Source organism: Cavia porcellus, unplaced genomic scaffold (genome assembly GCF_034190915.1).
Source record: "Cavia porcellus strain 051 isolate PalLab524CR breed Dunkin Hartley unplaced genomic scaffold, mCavPor4.1 scaffold_9, whole genome shotgun sequence".
Classification (NCBI taxonomy): domain Eukaryota; kingdom Metazoa; phylum Chordata; class Mammalia; order Rodentia; family Caviidae; genus Cavia; species Cavia porcellus.
Genome location: NW_026947492.1, coordinates 35,995,603 through 36,017,306, shown reverse-complemented (window position 1 = coordinate 36,017,306; position 21,704 = coordinate 35,995,603). Strand labels below are relative to the sequence as shown.

General features: G+C 30.9%; 1 protein-coding gene across 3 annotated transcripts in view; it reads left to right on the top strand.

Moving 5' to 3' along the window:
- The window catches only part of Cntn5 (contactin 5), a 1,085,282-nt gene that overhangs the window by 665,907 nt on the left and 397,671 nt on the right, over positions 1–21,704 (top strand). For all 3 annotated transcript variants that reach the window (XM_063256195.1, XM_063256196.1, XM_063256197.1), the window contains 2 exons: positions 3,719–3,842; positions 3,943–4,118. In XM_063256195.1, the coding sequence (XP_063112265.1) occupies positions 3,719–3,842; positions 3,943–4,118 (300 nt within the window). The remainder of the gene's footprint in view (positions 1–3,718; positions 3,843–3,942; positions 4,119–21,704) is intronic.

Sequence of the window (21,704 nt, the reverse complement as noted above, 5' to 3'; positions counted from 1 at the left end):
CTCTGATGGCAGGAGAAAAGTAATAACTGTCAGTAAGATGCTACCAGCCTTTTAAAAGGAAAATGTATTTGTTTGAAATAAGCAAGATTTTTAAAAAGAAAATAATAGCCTGTCTCCTGTGTACAGCATTGGAATCTCTCCAGGCAGGCTCCTTCAGTCAAAGCAGCCAATGTCTGTATTGTTCCCTTTGAAGTTTTGTTAGACTATTTCTTATCATTGTACTGAACATGATAGGCTAATATGTCTTCTAAATTATATTACTAGTTATGTTTAGGTAACATTTCATGAATAAGCTAGGCAGGATCGCAAATTAAAGCTTGGCAGCAGACAGAAATGGTTAGCCTGGCATTAGACATACTCTTCCTAAACATGAGCACAGACATAATTATCTGTAAGGGGATTTATGTTTGAAGAGCAATGCATGTTTTATAATTTTGTGATTTTCAAACATATTTTAAGCATCTTCAGTTATGCTGCTCTGTCATTTCCTCCTGGCACACATAGCCTTTGGCATTGCTCCATAGTCACAACCACCTTGCACAAAGCTGAGGATCTCCTAGTCCAGTGGTGGCAAACCATGGCATATTGCTACAGCAGCCTGTTTGTATCATTCAAAGCTCTAAAAGGTTTGCTGTTGCTGCCATAGTGTATTCTATTTTTGATGTAAAGCAAAGAGAAACCTATTCAGAGTAAATCAAGAACAAGCTTTCTTGTATTTCTATCACATTTTTCTTGACTGAGGATCTATTGTCTTCTACCCAGAAAGAGTGGCTTGAATTTGTTATGTGCTTTCCCTGTGATGGGTGAAACTAGTACAGTAAAGACCCAAAACTGTCTTAAATATGAAGGCTAATAATGCCACAGGTATGCCAAAAGGGTTGACAAAATTGTTATTCATGTTATTAGAGTTTCTGAGAGGAGAACTTTTGGAGTCAACAAATGACTAGAGAGAACAAAGGATTGAGTATCTTTAATTTTTATTGTTCCCAAAATAAAATTAGGGGCAGGATGCTTTCTTTATACCCTGACATTTGTGTGCTATAAATTTCCCAAAGTCCCTGAATTATGTGCGTTCGCAGAGGCCAGGTAAAAGGGAACAGGGAACTGGGTAGGTGTGAAATCTTCAACAGTCAGACAGCAAAGTCATAGTCACACTGTTATATGATAAGTCTATCCTGAGAAGTGAACACGTGGAATACAAAATAAGAACCAAAGTGCCCATAAAAATAAAAAAAAATAACTGTTCTTAACCACATTACATGGAATAGAACAAACAGGACTTTTTCACTGGGGAAAATATGGAAACCTATGGAGAATTGGTGTAATAAATATTGAATAATATATCAATATAAACTATGAGTAAGAAACTTTGACCTATGATTAAAAAACAACATGAGAAAATTTAGGGAAGACATGAGAGTAAGTATACTAATTTTATCATACTCTATCACAGAGAAATAGATCACTTCTAAACAAAGCTCTTCTGAATAAAGGCCCACTGTTGGGATATGAATCTGACATTTCATAGGCAATAAGTAGCATTTTAGGGTCAGCCAATTACAAATAAATATCTAGCAGTTTATTAATAGAAGGCCTGATAAAGTAAAAACACCAAAACATTCCTCTTATGAGAAATGAGCATTGCATATGATGTTATCTTCCTGTCACACAAATGTCACAAATGTTCTACTTGGCTGAAGAAAAGACACTAATTTTTTTTTGTACCAAGATCTTTGTCATACTTTTCGATTATATAGATTTCAAAGTCTGTCTCCCAAAGTTATCAATTCCATCAAGAAAAAGAATACAATAGATAATGATGTGACCTTAAACAGTATATCATATTTGGAAAAATTTATGAGTATAAATGAAAAATCCATCTGACTGTATGTGTATTGATAATACCTTGTTAGTATGGGGTTTTAAAATCTAACCTCTACTGAAATTAAACCATCATTATTCTCTGCTGAGGACAGAAAATATTAGCATGACATGTTCTTTAAATACCTTGCAATAAATTTTACTCCTAAGGGAGATGACAGCAGAGGAAAAAATTAAATACTGCTTAACTTGACGACATACTTTATTATTATCTTACCTTTCATTTATTTATTTTATTTTTACTTGGGTTGAATTCTTGTCTAACAAATAGAATGATGGAGTCAATGAATAGGGCAAGACATTTGGGAACTGACAGTGATCAGCAAGAAGATGACACCTTGCAAAGTATGGCCACTCATAATAGAGTACATGTTATTCAGAATACTATTGGTATTCAGCCTATAATTAAGTCAATCATCTACTGTTTCTGTATCTGACAAACTTTTACTTATCTTGTCCTGGACAGCTTTTAAATTGTAAAGCTTAAAATCAGAAAAGCCTAGCTAGAATCAGCTACTCAAATCAGGTGCGATGTCACATGCCTATGATCTTATTGCAGTTAGGCAATGAGGATGTAAGTCTCTAAACACTTACAGTATACACTAAACATATGTATTTCCTGAATTCTTTCCTCTTCAGTGATCTAAGGAAGTGATTTCCCAAAAGAGTGATCTCCCATTTAAAAATTTTTGTAGGTATTTCCCATTGTTATGGATTGGAGAAAGACAATTCTGGAATCCAGTTAGTCCAGGCAAGAAATGCTAACAAATATGTTATAATGTACAAGACAGTGGCCCATAATAGAGATCAGTCCCAGAACATTCATTGTGCTGAGAACTTTGATGCAAAACAGTCACATAATCATAATAATACAGAGAGGACATTTATTTTTTTCCCAAATTCACCACTTGTGGTACTTTAAGTCCCAGATGTTCACATAATGCTCTATATTCTCACAGAACTGGAGGCTAACATGGCTTATTTCCAAACTAGCACATTTATTCATTATTTCCAGCAGACTTATTATTAAATTCCTGTCTAGGCTGACATTTGAGATGTTTTTATTCCTACATTTTACATGAATTTTTCATTAGTTTCAAATTGTCTTTTTCATAGGATTTCTCTGAGTAAGAACTGACTAAATGAAATAGAATCTCAAATATGAAATGTAGTAGACAGTGAATGTAAGTGCTTTTCCTACTTGGTCTCTTTCCTTGTCTTTTCGCTCCTGCTCTCCTTATATATTTACCATATAAAGTGTTTAAATTTTTGACCTGTGCTGTTAAATTCTTTTGAAAAGAGGTTGTCTTTATCCCATTAAAATACATTTGTTCACATTACAGCATTATTCCTATATTATGAAATCATTAGCATTAAGTTATATTTGAGTGATGAGTGAAGAAAAAGCATACCAAAAAAACACCATCAGGATTAAGTTTTCCATATGCGTAGACTTTATTACCACAATATTAATTTGTCATTTTTATCATATATTATTTTTGACATTCTCACAGATATATAAACTTTTAGGTTTCTTAAAATGTTTAATGCTTTTCTTAGGTTTGCTCTAGAAAATGAAAAGGACACATTGAAAATATGCATGTGAAAAAAAGAAAATATGCATGTATTTTTCACTACATATATATTGAGCTTTTTTTAGTGAATAACTTGTTTATAGATGCCTACAGTTTACTAAAAACAATGTATTTGCAGGTATTCTTTTTGCAATTCACCCACTTACTTAAAATAAAAATATGAAATTTTAGTGTAATTATGTGGGCATAAAACGTCTTGCTACCCTGAGAAATTTTAAGTTGCATTCTTTGCGTCTTTACAGAAAGTGTGGACTATGGGCCAGTGTTTGTACAGGAACCAGATGGTATCATTTTCCCGACTGATTCTGATGAAAACAAGGTAGCACTGAATTGTGAAGTTCGTGCCAACCCAGTTCCCAGTTACAGGTGCGAATTCTCTACTCAGCACTTTTCTTACACCTGAAAAACTCGGCGAGTGTCGAAATGTGTTAAGTAATTTTAGAATTATTGTTTTCTTCTTCCTAAGATGGCTTCGGAATGGAACACAGATTGATTTGGAAAGTGATTATCGCTACAGTTTGATAGATGGCACCTTCATTATAAATAACCCAAGTGAAGCAAAAGATTCTGGTCAATATCAGTGTTTGGCCACCAACAGTTTTGGGAGTATTCTTAGTAGAGAAGCCACACTTCAGTTTGCCTGTGAGTAAATTATGTGATTTCCATATATATGCATAGATGTAGTTTTAAATGCAGTTAAATAAAAACTTAAAATTTCAAATTTAAAAATAGTGCTAAAACCATGATAAAAATTAGAATTACAAAACCAATGTATTTCGCCTGAGATATTTTGAGATTCTCTGAAATATTGCTGTCTACATTATAAACCTGGTGTATAGTATGGGAGGTTAAAATCCTATTCATAAAAGCAGGTAAGTTTTAGAATTCAAACAGTTTCCCTGTGCTTTTGAAAAATCTCTTCCTTTTTATTCTTCTGTTATACTCACTTTTTATATAGATCCTTCAGAACATAAAATATACACGTGCTTAGGCAACCAAAGAAATGCCTCAGAAGTGCTAGTATTTCAGTTTCTTCCTATAGCTCACAGATATTCTTCTTATTGTATTGATGAAAAGATACCACACATAATATATACATATGTATATGTATATTCATATGCCATATAATGTTCATGTGATTGGTTGATCACTTAGATAATAACAGTGGTTCATATAAGCTTGCATTTTTTCATGGTGTCATAGCTTAATTCATATAAATATTCTCTGATGTTTGCACTATGACCAAATTGCCAAATGATGCATTGCTTGGAAGATTTCTGTTGCTAACTGATGCATGACTTTATATGTATTTGAATATAAACATTTTCTACAGTAGATCATCTAACTCATTATATAGAATAATTGATTTAACATGTTCAAAATAGGCCATAATTCATACGTCTTGTTGCTGGTTAGTTTGAATCACTGATGGTACATGCATAATTCTTATTAGGTAGCTTTTTTAAAAATTAATTTTACTAGTAAGAAGCCTGCTAAAATTAAAATTTTCTGTACCACTCGTAGTACAAGCTGCCTGATGGGACTTGTACAAATGGTGATTCAAGTTGATGCAAGCATGTTAATATTCTTAAATTATTTCACTGAGGAAGAAGTCTTAAACAGTGTGTAAGATAGGAGGCCATTTGAACAGTTTTAATTTTATTCTGTAGCAACTCCACAGTAACTCCACTTTAATTTATTTGTTTTTTGTTTTCACAATTTCTAAAAGTAAAAGGCAGGCTTTTTAAAAGTATGTATAACTATACTGTGTAAAGAAATTATTAAATTGTCCTAATAACATTTGAAAATGCATCCTGAAGAATGTAATGACTGAATGTTCTCTATAGAACCTCCCTTAAATATCAATTCTAACTCATCTAGAATCTAGAAAATGTGAAGAAGAATATTAGTTTCAAAATGGATCCAATTGTAGTATACTGATCTATGTCCTAGACAAATCTGAATATTATTTTTAAAATAAATTTGGCTAAGCACTTCAACGAGGTACATTTGCAAAGATAGCAGCCTGAATAAATCCCTTCTATTTTAGATAGCAGTACAGAATGTGGTATATCACAGAGTCTGATACTTTTTAGTGCACAAGTTGATAAAGTAACCCACTAAACAAAGCAACTATTCTAATCACCCCTCTACCCAGTATAGCAATATTTTCAAGATAGAGGAAGTGTAGAGAACATGGTATATGCTACTTGTTTATAACATTTTGATCTTTGTATCAATAACTTTTATATCATGTTTTTATAACTGCTTTAGAGCAAAATACCTTTTGTTTTGAAGATCCTCCTTGCCAATATGACTGTGTTTCCCCAAGTTGTCCACAATAACAGTGATAACAAAAAACACTCATGTGCACCTAAAGTGAGTGCCTGGGCACCATTGTAATTACAGTACAGTGAAAAGCATGGCAAATAGGATGTCATCTGTTCAACATGAAGCTGCGCTCAACTTGCTTTAGAGAAGCATTTATTTTTAACATAAACATTATGAGAAGGAACATAGAAATATGTGAGTTCCATCTTATGGTCCTGTCCCTCTCCTCCCACTCCACCTTACTCATGCTATAGCTTAGCTATATGGAAATGTACCTGGCTGAAGTAGTCTGTTACACACACAGATAACACAAGGCCCTGTTGCCTTGAAATGGCTTCCCTATCTCACTGCCATTAAGTTTGCATTTCAACTATTAAAAAATAAGTCTTTTAGGGTTAGCTCTATTTTTTTCACAGATGATCTTTGAGAAAATTGCAAGTAAGTGTTAGAGCTAAAAGATGAAAATTTATTGATCTTTCTGTGTTCCACTAGCTGAGTGGCAGTATGGGTGTAAGAAGATTCAGGAAATCCAAGAAGTTTGCATATTTAAAGGATGATGTGTTACAGTAACTTTAAGGGAAAATGAAAAGGGGAGTCTGAAAAGAAGTGAAAAGAGAAAAAGGTTAAGTGAAATTTAAATTTAAAATCTTGGAGGCAAGTTTCCTTTATAGCGTAATTTTCCTATGCCATGCTCATGGACAGATACAGAATAAACTCACTGTTAAGTCCTAATACAATATTAATGCTCTTATGAAAAACATTATTGATTTTATATGTTTTAAATTTGAAACCATTGTTTTTAATCCATCAGTATTTGCTAAAAATCTAAATATTTATGACAAAATTAATACTTCAAAACTTAATCATATTTTGTAAATTTAGACTATTATTAAAATATTTAGCCATGACTTGCTATCCATTTGCTAAATATTAATGTCTAATTAATGGAGTATTAAATGCTTTACATCTTAAAATCAAAACAAAATTTATAAATTATTAAAATGATTACACAACAATAATTATTAGTAAAATTTATTAATATATTCTCAGTCTAATTTGATGTTTTTCAGTATACAATAATTAGACAAGGATTACTTTACCTTTTATACATTAACTTTGTCATATATTATGTAGTATTTATATAATTTTTTTTCTACTTCTAATGCTGTCCTCACCTTCTAAAATATGAAAGGACGACCACATTGTGCAAAGTGAGTTTCTGAAATATCAGCCAACTCAGTTTTGTTGTCCTTTCCAAATATGAGACTTGCTTGAAAGATCTTTTCTCTTTCATAATTGCGCTTTTCATAATAATGTGACTTTTAAAATCTATACATTTACAGAATCTTTGGTCTCTTGGTATAAGACATTTTGCTTGGAATGATGTGATTTTTAACATTTAATGTACAGTGATAAATTTAACATAGGGAGGCCTTTACTAATAATATTCTTTGAGAAAATTACTAATTTATGTATTAAAAGTACATCTATATTTTAAAAATCAGGTCATCCGTATAACTAACAACATCACATTTATTAAAGGTAATGAAATTTAACTCTAGATTCCCAGTTATCTTTTTCTGTAAAAGTTACATATAAATGAATGTATACACAAATATATAAATATATACAAATACACACAAATACTGATAGTAGGTAGTATAAATTACTACTAAAATTTCTGGTAGTGAGTTACATAAAATTCATGAAAGAGACTTCTAAAGATCTCATTCACATTTTAACATTATATTTGTTGATTTCTTATTGTCTGGCAAGCCATGCTTTAAATATTTAAAATACATTGACTCATTTCAACCTTATGATGAACACATGGGCTTATTTTGTAATAATGTACATCCATTTTACAAATGATACTGCTAATTTAATTCTGAATATTCATTCTTTTTATTCTAATATAAACACACATTATATTTCTTTTATGATGTATCCAATTTGATTTTTGGCTTATTTCCAAAATTAACGTTGTTAACTTTTCTTTTTTTTTTAAATTTTATTTAAAAGGAAAAAGAGAAAAAACAAAACAAAACAAAGTGGTGTAAGGGTACAAGTAATACAGAACTACAAAAAAAAAAAAACAGTAAGAAATCACCAGTTAATTAATTACACATTATCATCTTAGAGATAGTTGCTCAAGTCACAGTATCAAAGCATACAAAGTGGACATTCAAACAGTGAATGCAAACAGTTGTGTTCAATGGTCCAACCAAAAACATTAATATGGTCATCTATTTAACACCCCTAAACACACTTGCAGTTGTATCCTTTAGAGCACTTTTTTTTCCTCTCTTTTTTTTACAACAAAATTTACCCATTTTGGGTTTTATTACTCCTTAGTTCTTATTATTTTTTTTCGAAGAGAATAAAGTCAAATATGGCAAAACAAAGCTGTAAGTCAAAACGAAGGATAGACATAGCACATGATGTAAAAGCAGAGTACAAGGTTATCAACAATGGTTACCATGATGCCTCTTGCTTCCTTAAAAAGAATTGTCTATCTCATTAGGTATTATAAAGTTGAACAAAACAGTAGAGAACAAGACCAATAAAACCTAAACCTTGTAAACATTACAGGACTTCCAAAGAAGATAATAGTTAAACCAGAATGGGCATCATAGTGAATCTTATTGCCTTCAAAGTAGTTACCTATACCCTCAAACTTGATACTATCATACAGAATGGAACAGAGTCTAATCAGTCAAAACATGATAGTGGGAGTATTACAGGACTTCAAATCAAGTTAATAGGAAATCAAAAAGTTACTATAATATATCCTGCTATTTTTTTATTTCTCCCCTTAATTAAAAAAGCATAAAAAATAACTAAATAATTTTTTAATGAATAAGGGAGATATTGAGATAAAAGAGGACATAACAACATAACAATACAGGTCAAAGCATGACAGTTTCAGCAACCTAGTGCTTCACCACCAAATAACCCGACTTAATGGTAGTTACCATAGTGTCTTTTTCCTTGAAATATTTGAATATAACTTCATATATTATAGCTTCAAACATATCAAGTCAGTGTAAAACCATTCAAGTGGATGAAAGCATTGTAGGGTATTTAGAATCAGCTAACAGAAAATGAACAATGGTTTCTATATTATCTCTTTGCCTATTACAATTTTTATTTATACTATCACATATAATAAAATCCAGCAAGATACATCATGATAAAACCAATGGAGACAGAAGAGCAATAGTTTGGTGGGGCTTCAAAACAAAATGATAGTAAATCAGCACTAGCTATTACGATGACTTATTTTCTTCAAAATATCTCTTCATTTCATCACAGGCAATAAGTCCTGGTATGATTGATTAATCAACCGTTTCTTTATAATCACTGTTAATACACCTATGTGACAAATACTAGTGACAAATTGAGCAATCAGTGTTCTACAATTCTTTCTATTCAAATATAGTTAACCAGCCATTTGCTTAATTTTCCTTATCAAAATTTAAATGTTTAAGAAACACTGGCTCTAGTTCTAAATGAAATATTGCGAGTTAGACTAATATTAGTAATACAACTACTTTTTTCTTGTATTTCAGTTTTAAACTTTCTTTATTGAATGGTCAATGGTTAGGATCAAGAAAGGTAAACTTTCTGTAAGATAAGTGTGACTGTGGAGATTCAAAAAATGGATAGAATTCGTTACAGGTCCTGGTCTTTGGAGAATGCTGAAAGTGATATGAATGTTTACATGTGGCAATATAGCAAAAATTAAAGATTATCAAATGTATGCAAAATTAGAAAAAATGTAAAACAAATACAATTTTTAAAGTTTTTCTATTCGTTTATTAACTAACATATCCACAAATATGAAATAGCAATAATGATTATTTAATAATTTTATTTAACATAGTTAATATCTATTCTACTCAAAAGTGATTTGATTTAATGTGTAAGATATATGTTCAATGTGTGAAAGTGTTTACATAAATAATTAGAGTATACCAGAACATGCATTTCATATCAGAGGTCCATAAAAGTATATGACAAAAGTTTATGATTAGTGTGGCCTAAGAAAATATTTCTCTGATATTCCTGTCAAAACAAAAAAAAGAAAATACATATTGAAGGATTCTAATTCCCTCCCACTTCCTCAAGGAGAGAAAAATTTTCTTGACAAATTCTTACAGAAATTCCTTATAGTAATCTCAGCAACCTCCCAATATGAATCCAGTAGCAAGTTTAATTAGCTGGACCTAAAATGACATCTATTCTTGAAATGTAACTAGAATTTAATAATGAAGTTATTCACTTAACTCAGTGATAAATATTTTTTCTAGTTTTGACTCAAGTAGTTAATGGATTTGAGCAGCTGCTATACATTCACTCTTCCCCTTCTAAACTATTTTCCCATATTAAATGTCTACATCTCATTATCTTTCATTTTAAGAGCTCCCTAATTGAATATTTATAAGCAAAATTCAGCTTAGTTAATGTTAATGCTTCAGTTTAGCATTAATAAATATGTGCCTCACAAAAGCATAGTAAAACTTAATGAGGTGAAGTTATATTTGTGAACTTATTTTTAGGTGCAGAACAAAAGATATAAATAAATACAAGGTTGTAAGGGATTTTGCTTGTGATGCTTTTTACTGCTTATCACTAAGATTATTTTGATAAAACATATTTTATTCCTTGAGATTATGTTTATCATAAGGATAATTTCTACACCAAGTATAGTGGTTTTTCTCCAGAGAAGCAATACTTTATATAAAACTTTGTCACTCTATTAGCTTATTACCTAGCTCATGAAAATTTGGAATTGATAATGTGACACTGTACATTTTTCAGACATCCTTTAAAAATCCAAAATTCATAGCATTCTCTCCAGAGTTGTGATTTTTAGAAATAATTTATACCACTAAGTCAAACATGAAATAAATCAAAAATTAAATCTCCTCATGCTGTCTCTTACTTTAAAACTATCTTTAATGCAATTTTTGATAAATTGATACTTCATATCAAATTTGAGCATATTGCTTTTCAGGGTATTTAGATGACTGAGATCTAGACTATTTCATTACTTTACTTGAAACAGTTGATTAAAATAACCTCTTTAACTCCTTGAGAGATTGTATGACTTATTCTGTATTTAAGTCCTTTAATTTAATCTTTCATTTTTATAATACACTAAAAATTACTTCTCTGGCCTTTTAAAAATCTTTTCCTAAAGTAAAGTTAACCTTAGTAACATTTAAAGCCACATTTTACTTCTGCTTAACATGTAATAAAATTATTTGACTAACTCTACAATATATCAAAAGCTTTACATCATTATTCTATGTGGCTTTGTTCATACCATACTAATTTTATTAAATGAATACAATGTTAATCTGTATGTAAGAGTAGCATTATCCTATACAAGTGCACTATTTGTAATATTATCAGATTCTTTGACAAAACAAATTAGTGTATGTTTATAATTCTATTTTCTCTATAGTAAACAATGTAGTCTTTTCTAAGTAAAATCACCACTCAAAGTAATTTAGTAGTTTAGGAATTCTTTTTAAAGGACACCTAATTTCATTAAAATTGATATAGAAACTATGAATGTTGATTTGTTGGAAAATTATAGATTCTTGGAGACTTCAAAAACTTTTTTTTTAATTTAAAATATATAACTCTGATGAGGATATAGCTCAGTGGCATAAGCACCTGCCTTGCAAATGCGAGGTTGTGAGTTCAATCCCCAGTACAAAAAAAAAAAATCTGTATCTCTATCTATCTATCTATCTATCTATCTATATCTATATCTATATCTATATCTATATCTATATAAAATTCTGTGCTTTAAACGAAAGTTAGAGTGAATCAAATTTAATATTGTGGTGTGGTATTCTCAAATCCTTAATCATAATGTATAAATTCTATATTCAGAAGTATTTTTGTTAAAGTTTGTCTCAACAGTCACTTTCTTACTTATGAAATCACTGAATAACTATCATTTGGTGATTAATGACTCCTAAAAACATGGCTCCTCTCATCTGGCTTGGCACAGATATCTTTAATCTCAATGATCTTTTTAAAGAAATGAGGACGGTCAATCCTTGAGCCACATGAAGTTAGATATGTGATAGGAACAGACCTAAAGGAATAGACCAGGACTGAGACAAAGACAAATTTTCTGAACCTTACTGCTCATGCACATTTACTTAATTCATTGCTTTTATTCCTTTCTTGTCTCAGTGTCTTTAGAGATCTTTTCCTAGCACAATATACTCTGAAATACAAAAGAACAATGGATGCTTCAAATTTCAATATGAGTTCAAGGTAACTTAAAGAACCAACTCCATCTCAGTCCAGTGTAGGTTCTTAGTGAATATAAAGATACCATATAGTGCAAAATGCAGAAAAAAATTTCTAAGCAAAAGGACAAACATGGAACATGAGTGCTTTTAGAGATAATTTTATTACACAAACAAGATTTTGAAGGACACATTAGTATAGAGTATTACTTTGGAGATCTTTAATTCATGTGAGTCAAAGAAACAAGAATTCGCATGCCTTGACTTCATTTCTACACCAGTTTAAATCTCTATTGTGTCTCACAGATATGGATAAATTATAGATGAATGGAAGAAAGAAGAATCAGATAGATAGATATACATATAGATGTATGTATATATTAAGTGACAAGATATGTAGGTCTTTATACCTCTGTTTTTCATAAAAATTGAAAATGGAAAGCATATTTATTGAGCACTTAAATGGCAGACAGACTTCTAAACACATTTAAAGCAACACTCCCTTTTTAATTCTCATAATAAATCTTTCAAAGGTAGTACTATAATTTACCTAATTTATTAAGGAAAATAACAGTGAAATGCAGAGATTTCAAGGAATTTCCCAAATTACAAAGATAGTAAGAAATAAAACAGCAGTTATAACTCAGAACTAACTTAATTCTTTGTAATTATCTTTATGATACTCCCTTGTTCAACTCAACTGTAACATAAATTGCACTTTTAGTTTTGCATGTCTGTAACTAATTTATATACAGGATTAGTCAATCTGTTTTCCCTATATCATTGTTCTAGATGCTAGGGAATCAATGGTGAATATCACAGCTCCCTCACAGAGTTCAAAGTTATCAAAGTCTGTGTCAAATCCTTCCATTTCACATCAACTTTTTTATATCCAGATAACTACCAGAAAATTTTTTCCATCTGAATGCCTGGCTGTTTTTCTTATTTCTTTGCTTTTGCTTTTCTTTTTTTCTTTTCTTTTCTTTTCTTTTCTTTTCTTTTCTTTTCTTTTCTTTTCTTTTCTTTTCTTTTCAGACAAGGTCTCGTGCAGTTAAAGCTGGCCTCGAGCTCACTTTGTAGTCCAGACTGGTCTCAAACTTGCAACAATCCTCCTGCCTTATCCTCCCAAGTTCTGGGATTACAGGAGTACACCACCACGGCCAGCTTGTTTTTCCTATTTCTTAGATCTTTCTTCACTCAAATCCAGTCTCACAAGTCTGTCTTTATGACATGGTTCATTTAAACCTAATTCTAATCACATTGCCCTACATAAATTTCTGATTGTTTATCATATTTCATGAAAACATATAATTTACCCTGAAGGTCTATAGAGGACAGAAGACAGAGATCTATTTTAGGAATATGTAACCAGGAGAACCCTGAAGGTAAAGGCTGATCCAGAGGTCCTTTCAGTATACTACGTAAAAAGAACATGGATTTGTGCAACATCAGAGTCTCCAAAGCAGACAAAACTATAAATGATTGAATGAGTGGTGGTGGGAGGGTGAAATACGCGGAGAGTCAGAATGACATCAAGTCTCTCAACTTTGATCAATAAACAATTCGCGTTATTGCATAATAAAGTCATAGAGGGAAGTAATATGGATTTTTGGGAAAACAAAATAATTTCAATTTGAAGTATATTTATTCTGCCTTTAAGAGCAAATATCCAATATTTTATAATATTGATTGATATTTAGAAATGAGAAGTTGAAACTTCCCTCAAACTACATTGAGATACTCAATGAAACCATAAAAATAACGCATGATAGAGAAATTGTGCTAAGAAAAATCCAATAAACACAAAAGAGAGATTTAAAAAAATAAAACACTTAAACGGTCATCAGAGTTTTAAAGTAGAGACTGTCAAGTGGCATCAGATACTCAACATTCCGAAAACTAAATGATCATTTGAGTTTTGGATTTTGATCTTTAAAGATCAATTTAAGTAATGATAGGTACATAAATGAGAATCCAAGAATATTAAGTAACAAAAGATATCATAATGCATACTGACTTGGGCCATAGAAGAAATAAAGAGAGAAATCAGTTTTGTTCTCATGAGATACACTAAAAACATTGTGATGCTTGATCATAGAAAGGCACTTGGCATAAAGTATAAAGTTAGAAATACAAACTTGATAAAACCAGCCAGGATGCTATAAAATTTTAAGAAGTTTTTTTCTTGATTCTTTACTCAGTAATTCTCATATTACTCTCGATTTTGAATTATTTTTTCAATAAAATGAAAATATCTCAAAACGATCATTACTTTGAACATTTAGTAAAAGGCAGCTTTATAGTGGTTAAACTGATATTTTTGCAGCCCAAAAAATGCAAAAGAGAAGAAATAAGAGGCAGTTTCTTTAGCCCTAGTCAAAGTTGATTTATTATCTGTTACCAAGAATGACCTCAGCACCTGTACAAATTCAAGCCCTCAATTCTTACATGAGTTTTCTGCAGCATTTTGTTTAGAATCAAATTAGTAATTTTTGATGAATCCCTTTTTCAATCCTAGTATTCTAGCAAAATCTATTGATTTCAATGGCAGGAAAGTTTGCTATCTATTTTATAACCTCACTGAGTTGCAGACTTAGAGACAGGATAAAGCGACAGAATTTATTAACGTAATTTATTAAGCAACGACCTTGCTTTCAGGTTCTTTGAGACATATGTGCAAATACTTCTCCCTTTCAGTTGTCCACACGTAATGTGTCCATTCAGTATAACTGTCATACCCATGTCAAAAATCCAGGAAAAAGTTTACTCTTTCAGTAATTAAAAAAATGTTGCTTTTCAATACCACCATAAATAAACCACTACACCTTTAATATTTGGATGAATTTAGAGAAGTATCTTTCCTAAGCTACAGGAAACTTAATAGCACTTTAAAGGATCACATGTGTCATTATAATTAATAAAGTATGTCTGTGTACTACCAGTAAAAACATGAAATGTGGTCATTAATATCAATAATGTTTTCATAAACATAATAAATCATCTACCTTATAAATCATAATGCTTATTTTAAGTCATAATTCATGGAATTTATGAAACAGTCATTAATTAACAAAATAACAGAAGCATAATTTCTTAGTTGGAGTTAGCATGTTTATTAAACAAAATTCTTGAGTTTCTGGTCTTAGTATGCAAGCATGTCTAGTAAGCTCAAGTTATAATTACTTTCTAAACTCCATTAGAGAACACTAAAAATTGAAAAAGCTATCAATGTTATTCTAGTCTTGATTTATTAAAGCACTATTTAACAATAAAACTATATCTTTTCTTTTAGAAAAATATTCTATGATAATGTCATTATTTATCAGCTTCCATACATATTTTATTATTGACTTTTTCAGAAATCATATTTTGAAATGTATTCTAATTTTTACCGTAATTGATGTATTCAGTTTTACACATAAGATATTTGTTCAAAAATAAGTAGTATGATAGAAAACAATTATTTACATCAATTCATACAAAGTATTTTAAACGTTAAAGACATTTAAGTACTATTTATATTTAGTGATACAATATTGTTAGCATTTAAAGACAATGCTAATAATTATGATTTTTAAGTTACTATTGTATCTAGACACTGAGTAATTTTTTAATTGTATTCTCATCAAATCCCAAACAGAAATCTCTTAAATTAGCCATTATTCATGATTAAACATTTTGATTACAAGGACACTGTGTTAAGGAGATAATTACCTTTCCAAAGTTGACAGTTGAAAAGTGAAGCTAAAATTAAATCTTACTGTGATTCTAGATTCAAATATCCTGATTGAATAAGAGGAGTAATATGCCTGTAATATTAGGAAAAAGTTTGCACATCTTACCTCATGAACAATCTGAGCAATCTTAAGGTTTTTCTTAAAACTTCTAAGTTTGAGACCAAACAATTGAAATAATAAAAGTCATATGACCTATGTGCACCCATTCAGGCCCAGTTTAAAAAAGGTCTGTGTAACACAGTTGATGTACTTCTACACAATTAAGTCATTTTTAAAAGTACGTATACTTTAGAACATACCACAAGACTGATGTTTGCCATGTTTTTCTATTCACTTTGGTTACGCCGTTATAGAGCCACACAAATATCACAAATGCCAATGACTTCCATTCCAATACTATGTTTCAATAAGCCACGCAACAGATAATTTCATAGTATGTTGAAGACATCATATTGGTTTCTATTAATGTGCAGGTAAAAAACCAACTAGCTTTAGCATACAGAAAATAACTATAATCCATGAAATTCAACAACCAATATAATTACATCAAATCTAAGTGGAGGAATATATCAGAACTATGATGGTTTCAGTGATGTGGACCACTATAGTTCTAGCCCCTGAAATAGCATGGCTCGCCCTCTTGTAATTATACTTATTTTAGAAAAAGCTGTTGACTTGGAGATTAGGGATATCTATGCATCTTACATTATACAAAACTGTATTCTATGGTCTGAAGTTTATAGCTACTATTAGTGTTGTGAGCATAAACTGAAATTAGTTGAATAAAAACAGTAAAAGTGTTTTTCTGCTTTCAGAATTAACATTTAGGGAACAAGATTTAACTGCAATCTAAATTTTATGAGTTGGGTTTCCACATTTGGAGTTACTAGTAATATAAAATTCATAATATTAATCCAATTGTATGTAGTATATTTTTTCTTATTACCTGGATGGTATTATAAATGTGGATCAGGCAAAATGAGCATTAAAATATAAAATGTAAATATTAACTATCAACCCAGTGTTGTTTATCATTATAACCCCAAAACCTCTGCGTCATATTGTCAGGGTTTCCTCCGATGTTGACAAATACACTTCAGCATGACACCTAGCTAAGGACAAATAAAATCTTATTTACATTTTAATAACATGTTTTACACACACATGTGCACACACATATACATGTACATATAGATTATACACATACATGCAACTGTGTGCACATATATATTTAATTACACACATTGTACCAAGACCAACTGAGAATTTACTCTTCTGTACCACATTTCATATGGTCATTCCTCCATGGTATCCCAATTCTAGTTTCTATTGTTCTACTACAAACAGTTATTTTCAATTTTGGAACTTTTCATCTTGTCTCTGTCTCCTCTCTCCTGCCTTTCCTCCCTCTTTTTGTGTTTACATCCCATCTTCTCTGTTTTTCTTGCATAAACTTGTGAACTTACAAACTATGTCATAGTCTTTTTTCCTTTTCATCTATTACTTTTGTGGAATATAAACCTATATTTCACAAACCTGTGTTTTCATAACCTTTTCTCTAATTGTTAATAGATTATTGATTGATTACCTCATGTAGCACCACAATTCTTTTTCATTGTCTTTTTATATAATTCTATCTGGCTTCTAAATTTCTCTTTTGTATATTATAATGCAAATAATAGAATATAAATGAACTAAAAATAATATACTCTATCTTTTCTCACTGTTCCTTTTCATTATTCCTGTAAATACAGTAACTTGTCAAGTATTTTTTTATAATTCTTCTTTTCCTTAACAATGTGCAAACACTCAGAGGAATCCTTCAGTGATCATTTTGCTGTACTAGATGATAACTTTCTGAATGGTGTTGTCACATTTGCAGTCTCTCTCCATTCATTGTATTTTTAAACATTCTTTATCCTGATTCTCTTCCTTAAAGCTGATCCTAGACCATTGCATACTACCAAAAATTAAGACTGATACATATTAAAGATTGTTTATCATACATTTTTCAATGCATAACAATTATATGCATCCTATGTAGTTGGTGTGTATATAATATGCTTTCAAAATTTTTCTCTTACCATTTTTTTCTCTGTCTCCATCTGTAGAGCCTCATTCCATTTGTAAAATATCTATCTTCCTGTTTCTTATTGTCTGACCTTTAACAAGGAGCAAAAACATGCTGCAGAAAAAAATAACCTTTTTACTGAAGAATCTTGGCATAAAAAAGTTTACTCAGAAATATGGTTTTCACAGAATCTCTTAAGCCAAATAATAAAATAAAAGACCTTGCATTAGGATTTAATAAAGTTTTAATGAAAAAAGATGATGATGGGAAACTTGATTATATGCAGAACATGGATTCTAGACCCATATCCATCACCATATACCAAAATAAAATGGATCAAACACTTGTTATTAAAATAGAAACACTTAATCTGTTGGTAGATAAAACAGTGAGCTTCATCTTTGGGCTCAACTTGTATTTCCAGACATAGTCTCATACTTTGGACACACATCCATTATTTACTGCAGTCAATCTGTGATATCCTCCTCTCTCTGCCTTTTCCAAAATAAAACTACCTAGACCATATTCTTATTTCTAAGGCTACTGACAATTTCATTCTCTTTCAAGTTATAAAGTACATGCATGCTGTGTTTCCTGTAAAGTGTTTCTGGATTCTTCTCGAAATGATTTGACCTCAATCTCTCTGTACTGACAAGTTCTTTGTACCATGCTTATGTGACTTGAAGCCAGAATTTTGAGTTTAAATACAAGTTCCTAGCTGGAAAGTTTTGAGTTGATTGTTTTCTCATCTGTAAAACAGAGATGATGTTCCTATTGATCTCACAAGTAATCAATAAAGAAAGCTATGTAAACCTCTGTATTCATCTCCATTAAGTAGGAATATACGTTTTACTAGCTGATATACATATATCTCAAGTGCCCCAAGCAAAACTTGGCACATGATTGATTCTGTAATCCATAAAATAGTATACACCTGTTAATATTAATCTTCACTCCATTGTAGTTAATTATATACTTGCTTCATGTCCCTTGATAGAAAAACAAATGTGTTTGTTCTACTAGATGGTAATTAAACAGTTGGAATTAAAGAGATACTATCTTATCTTTGCTACTACTCTTTCTTTCATGTCTTTTTCCCTGCTCTAAAATCTCTGCCACTTTCTTATGTAGTTTTGAAACTGAACATCCCCTCACTCTCCCCCTTCTAACCTGATTCTGTGCCCTGTTCTTGTTACCCTGGTCTTCATCTCAGTACTGTGTTCCTGCCATTCAACATCTTTCCCTGTGCCTACAAAACTATTTGCCCCATTAGGGTTTATTCTCCCTTCTGTCTGGAGTGATTATTTTTGGATTTTCACAGGTGTCTTTTGTTCACATTGTCACATCTCAACCCTAATATCATTTTCCTAAAGAGTCGTTCTCTGAACTCCCAAATTTATTTTAAGTATTAACTTCTTTTCCTTTAATGTGTGTCATAATGACAGTAATTGCCACCAATTTTTTTAGGAATTTCATAGTGCATTAGTAAGTCAATTAAAGCAGTTGAGTACTTTCTGTGTTTTAAGGATTCACATATAAATATATGTGAAAGTGTTCTAATATAGTGCAATTCTTTTCTTTAGTGACACTGCCTCAAAATTGCAATATCTGTGAAACCTTAATACAACAATTAGGAAATAATGAACATACATAAATTAATAAGTACATATCAATAATAGGAAGAATAAGTTGCCTATGTTTTGATTTATAAAGCAAATATTATACCTATACTATGTCCAAAATCATAATACGAATCCTCCATCATTTTTCATGAGAAGTGTTAATTTACTGAGGGTTTACTTTAAGTAACATGATTACTCTTGTCTTCTCTGTAACCTCCTTCTCCCCATGCTTTAGTAGTGTGTTACATATTGCTGTATTGTAATAATTTTTAAACAGAAAATGGTCATTTGTGTCCACTATAGAATTATAAATATCTGAAAGTTCAGTGTGAAATAATTACTTTTTATGGTACTAGGTACTGAACTTGAAACCTTCACATTGAGCTACATCCCCATCTTTTTTTGAAATTTTATTTTGAGACAGGATCTCATTAAGCCATTAAGCTGCCTACACTATGCTCTGACTTGGCGTCCTCTGTCTCAGTGTCTCAAAATTCTGGGATTACAGCTTTGTGCCACAAATCCTGGCTTGAATTTTTAAAAATAAATAATGTATTTTGGGACATTATAAATAACTATAAAATTAACAAGAGTGCCAGGTACCTGAAAATAATTTAAATATGCAAATAGAATTTAACATAGATCATTTATAAATATATTATTGCAATTTACAATGAGGCAAAATATCTAAATTTTAGATAAATTTTAGGATTAATTAGTTTAAAATCCTGTTTGTCTCAAAATTACTAAAAACATTTTTTCTAAAATCTAAAATATAACCTGTTATTTTCCCAAGCCACCTACAAATTTTTACAGCCCATTAATTAATAGAAATGTGTGATTTATTTAGTTTATTGCATTTTCCACAACTCATTAAATCTGGGCTAATATGCAGTTGTTGCCAATTTTAATTTCAAATGCATTAATTATTATTTGATGATTTAAGACACCTGCCATATGGATTCAAGTTTTTGTTTTGTTTTCCCTATACCATAGCATAGAAAAAAAAATACAAATAGTTTGTCTTAAGAGTTGACTGTTGAATTCTGTACTATACTGTCATAGCTCAGTAAATTTTATCCATTAATAGCATCCAAGGACACGTGAGGGTGAGTACTCCAGTTTCTGGAATGTTCTGATGATATAATTTGTAATCAGTAATGTGCTCTTGCAGACTATGTGGGTGTTTTCCACGTGGCTAGTCATGCTCTGAAGCACACTTCTGGGTATTGAAAACTAATAACTATCCTTTTCCCCAAACCAGTCAATGAATTTGCAGAAATGACATAGATAAGTCTTTTTAAACATTTTCTAAAGGTAAAAAAAAGGAATATTTTTCTTTTGGTTTATTAGTATTTATTCCACTTAAATGTTACCCTTGTATTATTTATGTAAATTGTACATGCCCTTTATCGGGTATGTAATGCATTAGATTTTAATTAATAGTAAACTCCACAAGAAAGCTATTTCTTTGTTATAGTTTGCTGCTGGAAAAATGAGATTCTAGTTCATTTTCATTGTCTCTCTGCTTAAAGTCTTCTTGGTAGTCAGGGTTCCTGCTGTGTATGACATGTAGAATGGTTGAATATTTGCTCATAATATGTGCATTTTGGGTTGACACTGTCATCGGAGCTGAAGTCTAAGAACTAGTGGTAAAATGAATGTAAACTGTGCTAATATGAATCAGACTCAGGATTCAAGAATTCATTGCTGCTATGAGGAGCATAGCAGCATTTGTAGAGGAAGCCTCACAGGAGCTGATACCTACAGGTTCAAACTGTGGATACCAAAACCAGCTCATTCTTCAGCAACTGGTTCTCTGTTTCTTTGTGACTGTCTCTTCCACTAGAAACACATGACACAATTCTTATCACTCTGGTTCATCACCTACCTGTAAAGACATGATTTCTTTGAAGTATGGGGTTGCATAGAATATGTGGAATTGACCAAATGATTGGAAATGTTTACAATTTTGGGTAAATGGAAACTACCATGAAATGATGCAACTGTCACAGAACATATTGTAGAAACATTCAATCTTAAACAGTTATGCAGGTATTCGAAGTAAACCTGGAACTCCAGTTTTGATCTGAGGTTAGGGTACTGCTGTGTCTTTTCAAAAGATTGTGTCTTTAATGGGAAGTATACATGTATGTATTGTAGTTGGTATCATTGTTTCTTAATTCTAT